We start from the raw sequence: 13,054 nt of genomic DNA on the forward strand, positions 1-13,054 counted from the left end.
ATAGATTTACTCTCGTTACCTCCATTATTTGATGGATTTGATGGCTTCAAGGATCAAATCATCTCTTATCTTTAGCTTTGGAATTTTCATTGCATTTACCTTCCGATGTAGAAGAGATACAGGTCCAAGGGCATCCTTGATTCCCTCTTGTTTGGATCTGGATATTTTAGGGTTTTTTCTCTGGTTCTTCTTTAAATTTGTGACTTCAATCTTCAGATCTGTAAGATCCATGTATGGATTTAGAAGGATCTTAAGAATCTTGTCCACCTTTTGGCTCAAAGTTTCTATTTTTATAGGTATATGGATTAACCTATGTCCATAGTCTTAACTGTCTTTTGGATCTCTCTTAGATTTTGAGAGATTTTTAAGATATACAGTTCAAGTTCTTTTCAATCAGTTCCTTTAATCATAATTTTTTAGAACTGTATTGATGAAGGAATGTACCCGTTTCTTTTCTCCTGGTTGGGATTCTACCAGGACTTCGGTTGAGTGTAAGCGCCTCACCGAATTCTTAGTTAGTATCTAGTGAATTTGAAAATTCCTCATCCATTCATGTTCTTCTTCCACGTGAGAAGAGTCATTTCAATCCTATATGGACTGTTGTCATATTTTTTGAGAATTTCCTTTAGAAAATTCCTTCTTTGTATTTCTAGAATGTGGAAATATTACCTGTTGTCATCATAGCTCGAATTTTCGTTCGATTCCATACTTTTAAAAGTCTCCTCCGTTAGTGGTAAGAAATATCTGAATGTAATATAAACATATATTTTTTCAATAAATCTAGACTCTAATACCATTTCTTGGGGGAGCTCGGATGAACATTTTCATATGAGAATTGAAGGACTAACATGCACATTTTAAGTTAGAAAAGGGGTAAAATTGTCAAAGATCTTGTTAAAGAACTAAGACTATCAATTTTCTAGAAGTTGGGGGGATCAGCCTCAAACGAAACGAGGAAGCAGTCCAATCTATTCCATACGATCACTGATCGAATCGGGCTTTTTCATACTCCTCCAAATCAGCAACAGGCACTACGGATACTACTTTCATGGTGATCAGTTTTCACCTCCTTCCCCGCCCACCTCTATGTCAGACTACAAGCACAGAAGCTAAGGGCACGATTGCCCTACGGAGGAATGCCCTAGTTTCAGAGCAGAGGTGAAGAAGCTTTCATTCGAGAAGAGGAAGCATCAGGGATGGATGTAACTATTTTTTACAAAAGCTATTTAGAGCGATCCCGTAGATTAGAGAAAACAAGGAAATTTAGAAGACCAAATTGAATAAGTGATCAAGTATAGAAACTAAAATTATAATTGCCCCGTTATGATACCACTATAAGTTTTCAAAAAACTTGTATTCCGAAGGAATGTCCAGGATGTTTTGGTAAGAGTAGGAAAGTTTATTTTCCCTGCGAACTTTTTTAATTCTTGATTTTGATGCAGATACATCATCCTCCGTCAACCTTTCTTGCAACAAAAGAAACATTGATAGGTATGACGGAGGTCTATTTGATCATATGTCTATTGTCTAGTGAAGAGCAAGTTATCTTCAATGTGTAAAGTAAATTAGAAAATGATCATATATGATATCTTAAAATTTTCATCAAGTTGAAATAATAAATTGACCAAAAAAAAAAAAAAAAAGGTAACCACAGATTATAAAAATGAACATAACGCAGATGGCAACTGTACTTTACCCTATATATTATTCCAAATGTAATCATACAAGTAGACAATCTATTTGTTGGATAATACAATCTCATCCCTCATTATCCATCTCATGTATCCCGCCCACCTACATAAGGCCTTAATGTTCACTTAACGTATCAAATTCCTCCCTGCAACAAACAAACCAGTGACGTACATTATCATTTTATTCTTATTTTTACAATACATGTTTAACAATAAACTCTGTTCAATTTTGAAATGTACCGAGGTGCCTTACTACCTAAGCGTAGAAAGTGTTTTGGAAAATGATGCGGGAGAAGAAAAGCAAAACAAATAAAAAAGAAGTGTTCCAGTTCATTGAGGATGTGGAAGATTAACGTTGTCGCCAACAAGGTTTTCCTCTGGACCATGGCTGCAAAACCACAAATAAGCTAATTAATAATTAATACAACACTGCCAAAATCAAGCGAACGTGGAACATAGAAGCTTTCTATTTGCAGTGAAACGGGGTATCAGCAAAATACGACAAAATCTAGGTAACCTGAGGTAGCTTAAGGCAGACATCCTGTACAGACAGGTGAATACCAATACGTGCAACCCAATGGTGTAGAAAAATGCAAAGCTTCTTGCATACCTGCAAGAATTTGAATCATTAATTGTGAATAAGGCAAATAGTCAATTTACAGTTTTGAGTGCTATAAATATTTGATCATACGTTTATTTTGATAATATTTCAAGAAAAAAATCATTCACATGTTACATTAGTGACCCAGGTTTAACCATACATTGCATGGGGATGCTTGTCAGGAAACGTACAATCAACGACCTTGTATGAAATTCTCTATTGGAACGAATATGTCGGGTTGAAAATTTCTAGTTATGATGATACAAGACTAAGACTAGTCCTTTGACTTCAAACACCATTAATTAATTTGTCGTGCTTTGTTTTGTTCTCATATCAAATAATGCTCATAAAGGGAATATATATAACTGCAGCAATATTGTATATGAATGTTAAGGAGTGGCATTTGAATGATCCACCACCTATCTAACTAAATAGGCAAAATCTCCTATGCATTCCACTATTTTGTATAAGCCAAACATAGGATTTTCTAAATTCATATTGAGTCAAGTAATTTGATGGAATGACCTTATTTACATGGTGCTCATGAACGGAAAAAAAGTGTTTTTGAATTGATGGATTAGGATTTGGAGGAAGGATTTGGAAAAAGGATTTCAAATGACTCTATTTGAAAAGAATTTGAAATCCCATCCATTTTGATAATCCATATTTATCAAAAGATTCAAAACTAAGTTTAGAGTTAAAATGGAAGGATATGAAATCCTTTAAATTTAGAATTATCCAAACATATTCAAATATTAAGGAGATTTCAAATCCTTCAATCCAAATGTAAACCAAAAGGTCCCTCCACTTCCTTAAAGATTAAGGTTTTATGGCTTGTTGTAGGCTAACCATGATTCAGGATTCTTATATATAATTTAATAAAATAACGGTTGCTCTTGAAATCATAAGATTTGAAATCCCAAAATTAACCTTAAGGTAAACCTAAAGAATCACATATTTACATGGTGAAGTCTATCTCTAATATGGATTATCAATTCAAATATTAAGTTAATAAATGAATCAATAGTTATTAAATTGACGAGATCTTTGAAGTTAAATGTAATATTGGATCACACGTGATGCATGATTACATTAATTAGTGTAGTTGATTTAATGTATAGAAGTGATTAATTCAAGTAGACTAAGTTAACCGGATTAAGGTGACAATGTTCAATTTGAAGCCACCAAACTCAAGTAAGAAAACAAATTCAATTGATAAACACTTGTACTTATATTAATTTCCTAGATAAATTAATTCATTAATTGGAGCATCCAATTGTTTGGGATTGACAGATAAAACCAAATCTAAATCTAATTGTCAAAAAGTTCATACGAGGCAACTGGAAATTAAGACAGGACAATTAATGCAAGACAAGGGACTTTACTGCGAAGGGCACCCACTTTTACACTATGCAAGATGAAAAGTTCCGCTGATCTCAGCCATCACTCCCAAGTCCTTTAACCTTTTTGCTCTCTTTCTTTACAATTTCAATCATAGAACTTGAGGATAGAAAGTATGCCTACAAACTTTGATTGTGTCATAGACATCTGAATCTCAGACACATCTCATTCAAATTAGCATAGTTAGTTGATCACTTACTAATGCAATGATTATTGGCCGTCAATCAAGGTGCTAATATCGTCAAAAGAGCAACCTCAAACACTTTCAAATCAATCAATTCAAGGAGCTCATCGAGACACGATATCTAAAGGTATCTTAGCACATCATGCAAAAGGAGTGCTTAGGTATAAATTTTTAAACACTCCAATTTCCTCTAAACAACTTAATCAAAACGGCTATAGCATTTATCTGCGCGTAATCTTGCATGCACTGTACTTGTTGAAACTTTAAATTCTATGGCATTTTTCATCGGACATCTTATGGATGAAATTATTTGTGCAGAACAATGGTTCTTGGATTAGGTTGGCTAAGGTATGTGAGTTAATTTACAGTGAACTTGCAGCATAGAAAAGAATCTTTTACTTTGTAATAGTTGAAGTAATAAAAAATTGAGAAGCAACAGAGGATGCTTTTAGATCAAGTGAAGCTGGGCCATCCATACCCGATTGTGTCAAATGGCAAAGATTGAGAAGGAAATTAAAATCTTAGAGTAAATTATTTAATATCTTTGTGCATATGTCCTTGCGTGTCTATACATACAAACAGTTAAATATCTAATATTGATTTTAGTGAAGATGTTACTAAGGCCAATATCTTCCACAAGTACCAAAGCTCGATTATCTGGGTCCAGTTACTCTACCATCCATATTGATTGGCTCTCAGAAAGTTTCACCTAAATAAGTTAACCAAAAGAGTTATTTGGACCCTAAATCTCATCTCTTTCCTCTTACTTGCTGCTGCCCCTATCTCTGTGCAGTCTCTCTCTTCTCTAACTCTTTTCTTTCTTTCAGCAGCTTTGCTTTCTATATGTCTACATTGCCCCTGCGGTTGTTTTTCCTTCCAGACAAACTCTAGAACCTTAATCCCTGCCAATCCCACTTTTACTCTCCCTATCTCTGTGCAGTCTGTCTATTCTCTAACTCTTTTCTTTCTTTCAGCAACTTCGCTTTCTATATGTCTACATGACCCCTCGGTTGTTTGACTTGCAGATAAACTATAGAACCTTAATCCCTGTCAATCGCACTTTTACCTCTTCCTCTCTCAACACTTCACTAAAGTTGGTAGATCTAGCTCTGTTGACGTCCGCATTCAACTACTAAAGATGAAGGCATAATTTAACAAACAACATGTGTTCTTCAACAGCACCAGCTGTAGTTTCCCACTTCACTTTCTTGATATTTTATCCTCAAATTAAATCGTATCAGACTGCACATAAAAATTTCTTAGAGCTACTAGTCATTGCTCCAAACTCAAGTGCCAGTTTTTGATCCAAACAGCAAGCCGTAATATGAATCTATCAGTGCATTAACTACAGACTATAGACTATAGAATTAGGAAAAGTTCCTCTATAAGAACATTGCTATACTAAAAGAACAACAAGGATAGAAAGAGCAATGGCATTTGAGAAAGCAGAGTCGCATTAAATAAAGCCAAAGAATTGGGAAACATACTTGTTGCCAAGGAGAAACCGTCCACTGCTAAGGGTTATTTTGTCCCTCAACCCCAGTTCCTTGTACCTCTGATCTCTTTCCTATTTTTTTATAAACATTAGAAGATATAATAAACAAAAGTTCAGCTTGATTCTATATCTGTGAACTTTAAACAACAAACAAACTAAAAGTGCGGATACTCATGTCATGAAAGCTATGCAGCATAAGCCATAAAAATGTTGATAAGGAGACCAGGTAATTCTCTATCTTGGGGAACCAAAAATAATCCACACTACCTTGCCGTGATGTGCAAAAACAAATTTCAACAGGATACACAAAAACATCCAAACTGAAAGCATTACTTCAATTTGGAATTTATATGTGACATAATCTTAGGAGACCACTACTGCAATCTAGAATTACAGAGTTGAAATGTTATAATTCTTAAGAAGTTGTAAAGGACAGGAAAAACTATAGTCAAGTTCATGAACTAACTGCAGATTAAAATTGGAAAAACCTGTCAAAGGCCATGAGTTTATAAAAACTGATCACTGATAAAAAAAGAAACAATGAAAACAGGAGAAAGAAAATCCACCAAGGGAATAATCAAAAGAGAAAGAGAAGATCCACCTTCTTCGAAAATGCTGCAAATGGATTAATATCATCCTCGTATATTTTTTTATACTTCGATTCCACGTCAGAACTAAGCCCACTTTCCAGGTCTTCAGCATACTGAAAATGATGACATGGCTTATAGTTATTATGAGCATAAAGTGGAGACAAATTTAATGAACCATCTGCAACTATGCACCTTTTTTGATCCTCTTGATATTACTTTCTCAGAATTGTAATCCTGCACATAACGAATTTTTCCATAGAGTTTGACATTATCTGCTTTTGTTTTCTCGAGTTCAGTCGTCAGCATGCCAATCTTCTCGTTCAATTTTCTTATTTCCTGGCATAGTTTTAATTAGTTGATTGAACAAATAAAAAATTGATTAGAAACTGTATAGAATCACTGCAAAATGTCCTAGGGCTGCAAGAAAAACGAGGTTGCCGGGTCAGCAGGGTGGAGGTGGGGTTCAGACCTCTTCAGTCTCCCGCAAACGCGCCCGAAATCGATCCCGTTGATTGCAGATCACCTTAAGCATAGAGCTTTGGTCTAGATCGGAGGGAACACGCCTTTGTTCTGCACTCTGTCCCAGGAAATGTTAGCCACAACAGTTGAAATAAAAAGGCTGCATGCATAAAATACATAAGAAAATTGACATAATTGACAACTCTTTTGTTTTCGCAATAAACTTTTTGGTCTGATGCTGCATACAGAAAAAAAATGCTGGTCTAAAAAAATTAAAATAAACAAAGATTGCATAACAATACAAGTTCACTGGTTCTTTCTAGTTACAAATCCTAGGACACAAAAAGACATAAGACAGCAAACATTAATCAAGAACAGCATGCCAAACTTCTTGGCAATCAATTCCAATTAACTATTACATCATCTTTATGGATAATTTATGTAACTGCATTACTCGACCACTTAACTGACTTATGCAAGTATCAGTTAATGGCAAGGATGGAGATAATGATTTGCCATATTAAATAAGTTCGGATGGACCATATTGTTTTGGCAGGATTTCATTGTCCCTTGATAGAAACCAAATCTTATTTAATTGGCCCCATAATGTGATTTTCAGACACTATTTACACGTGAGTTACATTTATGCTTCCATTCATTTGGAAAGGCCTTGTTAAGAGTCAATACATAAGCCGCTGATTTTGCACACATCTTCTCTAGCACCCATCACACATCAGTGGAGATGAAGAGTCGAGCATGTGTAGAAGCCCGTGTTTTGCTCCTACTTGCCAAAATGCACTTAAAAGTTTTGGGGCCATTTGACAATTGCTGTCCAAGTATTGGTCTTGACATCTCTTCTGATATAGAAGTTAAGTATACAGCAAATTGAAATAACCCCAGAAAGTTGTTTCATGTTTGCTTCAAAGATACGAACAAACGCATAAACATCAAACACAAATAAAAGTGAAAGCCAATACACTGAACATCTCTCTAACTTGATGCTCCTGCACGAGTTTTTTTATTTGTACTTTATTTTGCAGAAGAGGAAGTGAGAGAGATCAGCAACCATCATGGGTCTTTCTGTAAGGCATCACCTTTGCTCAACTAATGCTTTTTCTTATCAGTTTCTTCCTTCAACTCCAGGATCTAAACAAAGCATTCGCTTTATTCACTATTCCCTCCGTTCATCTGGTTCCATGGTTTCTAATATTACTGTAAATAGTCATAGTATATCACATACCCTAAGAAATACACCATGGAGAGGTTTGTCATTTCATGTTTCTCAATGCAAGAACCATTAGATTAGTTGGCTACAGAATATTGCACTTCAAGTCACTGCAGACAAGACATTGATACAAAATAATCGGCAGGTGTTGGGCCAAAGGAATAGACCTGTTGCTCTAAAGTTCTAGTATTTTACGTGTTACCAAATTAAGATTTCAAACTTGGCATCGTAACGTAGGAACAATTTTCAGGCAACATATACTGTTGAATGTGAGCTATAGAAGCCACCAGAAAGGGAACATAATAGAAGCATACGAGCATTTACACGTTTACAGAAAGCAAGCATATAATGGATATGAGCAAAGTTTGATGCATTGCAGTTTCAGCATATCGAGATCAGCAAATGCAAAAGGAACCAAGAGTGACACAGAATTTACCTCGACTTGGTTTGTGCCTCCGGACTCCGAAAGGTCCCAGTCATCAAAAAAACTGCCCTTTTTCTCATTGGAACTGTAACCCTGCATTTTAAATTTAATTAAAATTATTAATGGAGAGGACAAATCTTTTTACATCAACAAAGGACATTTAGATTGCTAAAAGTTTGGCCTAAACCTCAATCCATATATAAGCAACAGCAAAATAAAAGATTAGATCAAATTTTCAATAGATAAACAGCATATGCAAGCAGTTACCAAAACCAGCCATCATATCAGGAAGAAAACAAGGGGAAAGGAAAAAAGTAAAGTAACCTTTAGGATATCATCTTCAAGTTTCTGGATAAGCCTCTGCTGTTCATTGATCTGTTCTGCTAGTTCTCTGATCTTAACTTCCGCTGCTTCCAGCAAAGATGACTTTTCAGCAATTTTGACCTGAGAGCAATAGAAATACACTGTTTACCCCACTACATACTTTAAAAGAAAAAGATCTAAATGGCACAATTTTCATGTCTTATGACATAATTAGCTGCAATACTAGAGTTTGCATCCCATAGTTACGATCATTTAAGAGTCATTAGCAATGAGGAATAATGTGCTCAAGGAAAATCAGCTGCTGCACAGAATCATACCTTGAATTGTGTCAGTTCATGCTCCATTTTCCGGTTTTTGTCAAGAAGTAATGACTCCATTTTGCTCATCTCTTCTCCACTTGTAGCTGCTTCCCAATCCTCAGCTTCAATTGAATTATAGCCGACAGCCTATGAAAATTAAAATGGTTTGCTAAACAGGAGGAGATAGAGCAGTGTAGGTGATACTTTCAAACAATTTCTTAAAGGAAAGTGTTTACTAGCTAAGTCTATTGACATAAGGATTTTTTCAGCAACCAACAGATCTTTTTCCACCTAGTGTTTCTGTCAGGAAATCTGTTTTTGTAATGAGAATCCGCGCTAAGGATAAAAGTCCAGAAGGATCAATTTTTAAGGATGTAAAGGTTTACAGTGAGAATGTGGAGTAGTTCATAAACTAGCTGAAATTCAATGTTAATCATAACCGTATGAACATCAGACCGTAGACACTAACTTTTACACCTGACAAGATAGACAATATCAGTCTACATCTGGAAAGGCTAAAAATTGGATATCTGATACTTTTAGATGGATTAGAATAAAAAAGCTATGATAAGTGGCTTTCTGAATTTATTTATAGACTCATATGAAATGGGATGAGGAAAATTGTGTCGCTTGCTGATTATATAAACCGAGAATACAACTTGAATTATTTAGCAGCAGAAACAGAGTTTTCCATTTATCGAAATAAAACTCAGCGTATATTGAAAAATCCATTCTCATGGTTCCCATATAAACTCAAGGTCCTTAGATTTTGATTGCTAAATTTGGTTCTTCAAAAAGTGAAATCTTATAAACGTCTATCCAGAAATTCTTTTGCCTGTATTTCTGTCTTCACACCTTAGTCAATCACATACAAGATAGCTAATGTGAGTCTTTCACGGAAGTAGGGAGTTCATCACCTGCAAAATTTTTAATTTCTTTCGCAAATCATCAACGAGTTTTTCAGTTGGTCTCGCCTGAAGCTCTTTCTTCAACTCCTCAAGCTCAAGCTCCTGTGCGTTTAAACCAAACTAAATATTAGAAAAAGCTAATACAAGGGGAATTCAATTTATGCCTTCGCAAAGGCAATCTAAAGAGAACAAGACTGTCAACCAGACTCTACTCAATTAATTGAAGTATGCTGAAAAAGATGAATGAGCAGGGGTCATTCATGAAGATACATTCCTACACTGTAGCATGAGCAATTCAGCTAACATGCTAAGAACTAATTATATGTAGAGAAGCAGCCCATTTTGGAGCTAAAACGTTTTATGCCAACGAAGAATCATGTAAAAACTAATGGTTCTACGCAAGACATACTAGATTCTGGGACAGTGTCCCTGAACTTAAGCAGGGCATCTAGGTTGATCATAAACCTAATGTAAAGGGACCGAATAATTCAGCTTGGACATTGTTGAATAAACAAAAAATGAATCATATGGTTCACTTTGAATTTTGACATTCAGGCAATCACTGCTGATTCTAGTTCTTAACTAGTATAATGAAATTGAATTTCCCAATATGAGCTGCAAATTAAATGATGTTGGCACACCTGACAACACAAAGGACCTCCAAAGTTAGATTTATCTTGACAATCAGACTAGCACAAGTCTTAACTGAAACTCAGTAGTATGAGAAATGACAGAAAATTTGGGAAGCTTCCTGAAGTATTTCATCTAGTTCATGGAAGGAGAAAATCAGCAAATCTTTGAAGAGAAGAAATTTCACTTGCTTGTCTAACTCCTAAGTACTTTTCGTGTTTCTAGGTTAAACAACATGTATTTAATAGTTGTAAATGACTTCTCTGGTTCTCAATGTATTTCTAACTATTTGTAAATTTATTATTGTTGTTTTATACAAGTAGCACCCCCTTGATCCCCTCCAAAAGAAATTCATAAATAAAAACCAAAAGAATTACCTTTTCATTGAGCAAAGTCTTCAACTTCTTCAGCTCATTCAAATGATATTCCCGCTCATTTGATAATGTTGTCTCGATATTGTGAAGTTCCATATTCAATTCAGATATAATCTTTTCCTTCGCACTAAGAGAATTCTCAAGCATGGTATTTGCATCCGCATTATCACTACAGAAAGGCAGCCAAAAATTTAAATCAAGTACATAACCTGAAAGCAGGACAGCTCCATGACCTAGGGGAGAAAGAGTAGTAAATGCAGAAAGGAGACAAGTACCAAAATTGAATTCATGTTCCCTTCTGTTCATATCGATATAGATTATTTCACTTATCAGTTTTTCCAGATTATACTAGTACCCGAAAAGGGTCTTCTTTTGCTAAAGAAAAAGGGTCCTTCTGATTTCACTTGTTTGAGTTGGAGGTCAAATGAGAAGAGGTATCTCCCAATTGCAAGCTGTTTTGAATACCTCATGTGGCAATTCCAGCCACAAGTTGGCCACGAGTTTTACAAATACATATGTAAGGTCCCATATGTTATGAGTCTTCTTCAAGATAGGAACAAGCTCGAGATTCACACAAATTATGGCTGAATTTTACAATAGGATGCATCATCCAGCTTCTCCTTGCAAAAAGAGTGAAGTATGGGCTCCACCAGTCAGAAATACTATAATCATACAAATAATAGTTTACCAAACTATTACCACCGCAAAGAAATATACGGGTATACATCTTATGCATTATGGTGATTCCTTCAGATCAGCAGTCACAAACACACAGAATATTAAAAATGAGAAACTCCTCAGCGCATGAGATAAACGTAGAGCAATACCTTTTCTTGTGTCCACTTTCTTCGTTAGCTGATTGTAGCTGAGACTGCAAAAGACCCTGAAGGTAATAGAATAGTTAATTAAAAACATTTAGATTTGAAGCTTAGAATATCCAAACAGGCACACTATAGGAGAATATATTTCGTCATCAGCAGGCAAGTTCAAGCCCAATCTTTACATAATCAATCAACCTCAATGAAACACTCATATTTCCTTTCTGATAGTACGCAAATAACATCGCATTTCCTAAATGGAACTCTCTTGCCAAAAGTACATTCTCATTAAAATGTATAGGGACACCAAAGCACAAACTTGTAAACCTACCTAAAAGTTACGTTTTCTACTCTAAGTAAAACTCAAGTCCCCTAGGGGACAACCCAATGGATTGACCTCCAGATTTCCTACTAGAGGTCTTGAGTTCGAACAAAGGTGGGTGCACGTTTAAAAAAAACATAATCTATGTAAAACTCCATGTCAGTTCAATATGGAACTGAGGGAGTATGCGATCTAGTTCCCGGAAATTATATGGTGCCTGAGGTCAGATTTTAAAACAGCTTGGTTTTATTTTCAAGATATTCAATTTTTCTACAAGGGTGATTACCAAAGGCAGACAAAGAAACTGCAAAGGAAACCCAGCCTTGAATGCAATTAGCGTGTGAAAGCCATCTGACACCATGAAAAAAGTATTCAGAGAGTACGTGGAAGGCAAATTTATAGCTGGTAAGTCCTGAATCTCTAAAACGTGTTGGTACAAGGAAGCAACATGCAGAAGGATTATCAGAGAGATAAGGTTAATATGTGAAGTTCCAAAGTTGATTTCATCTGCCAAAAGGTACATCAGTTTTATGTGCCTTCATGCAATGAAATCAGGATATCAGGATTGCATTGATAAACTAAACACTAACGTTCTTATTTAATTTGCTTTTATAATAAGCTCATCTTTCTTCACAGTCCACTATTGCCAAGATGTATTGGATGAATAATCTTAGCGTTAAATACATTAAATATAAGTTGATCCATTGTAATTGATGATGCAACTAAATTCCTGAAGAGTCATCCCACATTAGATAGTAGAATTCTTCTACTCGACAGAGGGCTAAGGAAGTGCAGGAAACCCAGTATTTTTTCGGAACCACGTTGTTTGGACAGAAAATTCTAACTTGGCTGCCAGTTATATGACCAGTGTGGAACATCACAAACAAGTTCAAAACTGAAATTTCTTAACAAATGGTAAAAAAGACATCACACGGATTCACAATTTGTTAGCTGGAAAATCACCATAAGGCTTAACCAATCCGAAACCCAACTTGCTCAATAGTTCTAATGTTATAGGAAGATTAATGTGGCTTAACATTCAAGGTTCAAAGATTTCAGTATGTACACTAAGTCAATGGCCTTTTTGATAGAAAAATATCAGTGTTTTTCTTAATTAATGGTGCCACAAACTGCAAAATAACAAGTTTAAAAACCTTTCTTAATTAATGGTCCTTTTTCCTAGAGGAGAAGAATATGAATCTTGTCAGAGTATACAACTAAGAGACAACCACTGAACTCCAATTAAAAACCTGACTTGTGCATGGCTAAAGGCAAACTCTACAGATCCTCACAGGATCAGACACACGAG

At 35.4% G+C, this 13,054-nt stretch overlaps 1 protein-coding gene and 1 pseudogene across 6 annotated transcripts in view; one reads left to right on the forward strand and one right to left on the reverse strand.

Moving 5' to 3' along the window:
- The window catches only part of LOC148784654 (secreted RxLR effector protein 161-like), a 43,266-nt pseudogene that overhangs the window by 11,854 nt on the left and 18,358 nt on the right, over nt 1–13,054 (forward strand).
- LOC105179355 (protein CASP) overlaps nt 1,678–13,054 on the reverse strand; it is a 17,063-nt gene continuing 5,686 nt past the window's right edge. For 5 of the 6 annotated variants that reach the window (XM_088876238.1, XM_011102954.3, XM_011102953.3 and 2 more), the window contains 12 exons: nt 11,433–11,488; nt 10,609–10,774; nt 9,611–9,703; nt 8,712–8,840; nt 8,395–8,514; nt 8,083–8,163; nt 6,432–6,539; nt 6,155–6,298; nt 5,974–6,075; nt 5,365–5,444; nt 2,209–2,301; nt 1,678–2,079 (listed from right to left, as the gene is read on the reverse strand). In XM_088876238.1, the coding sequence (XP_088732364.1) occupies nt 2,022–2,079; nt 2,209–2,301; nt 5,365–5,444; nt 5,974–6,075; nt 6,155–6,298; nt 6,432–6,539; nt 8,083–8,163; nt 8,395–8,514; nt 8,712–8,840; nt 9,611–9,703; nt 10,609–10,774; nt 11,433–11,488 (1,230 nt within the window). In that variant the 3' untranslated portion in view covers nt 1,678–2,021. The remainder of the gene's footprint in view (nt 2,080–2,208; nt 2,302–5,364; nt 5,445–5,973; nt 6,076–6,154; nt 6,299–6,431; nt 6,540–8,082; nt 8,164–8,394; nt 8,515–8,711; nt 8,841–9,610; nt 9,704–10,608; nt 10,775–11,432; nt 11,489–13,054) is intronic. The other variant, XR_002286329.1, reaches the window with a different exon arrangement.

The sequence above is a fragment of the Sesamum indicum genome, linkage group LG12 (genome assembly GCF_026168435.1).
Source record: "Sesamum indicum cultivar Baizhima isolate 11 linkage group LG12, ASM2616843v1, whole genome shotgun sequence".
In the NCBI taxonomy this organism is placed as follows: domain Eukaryota; kingdom Viridiplantae; phylum Streptophyta; class Magnoliopsida; order Lamiales; family Pedaliaceae; genus Sesamum; species Sesamum indicum.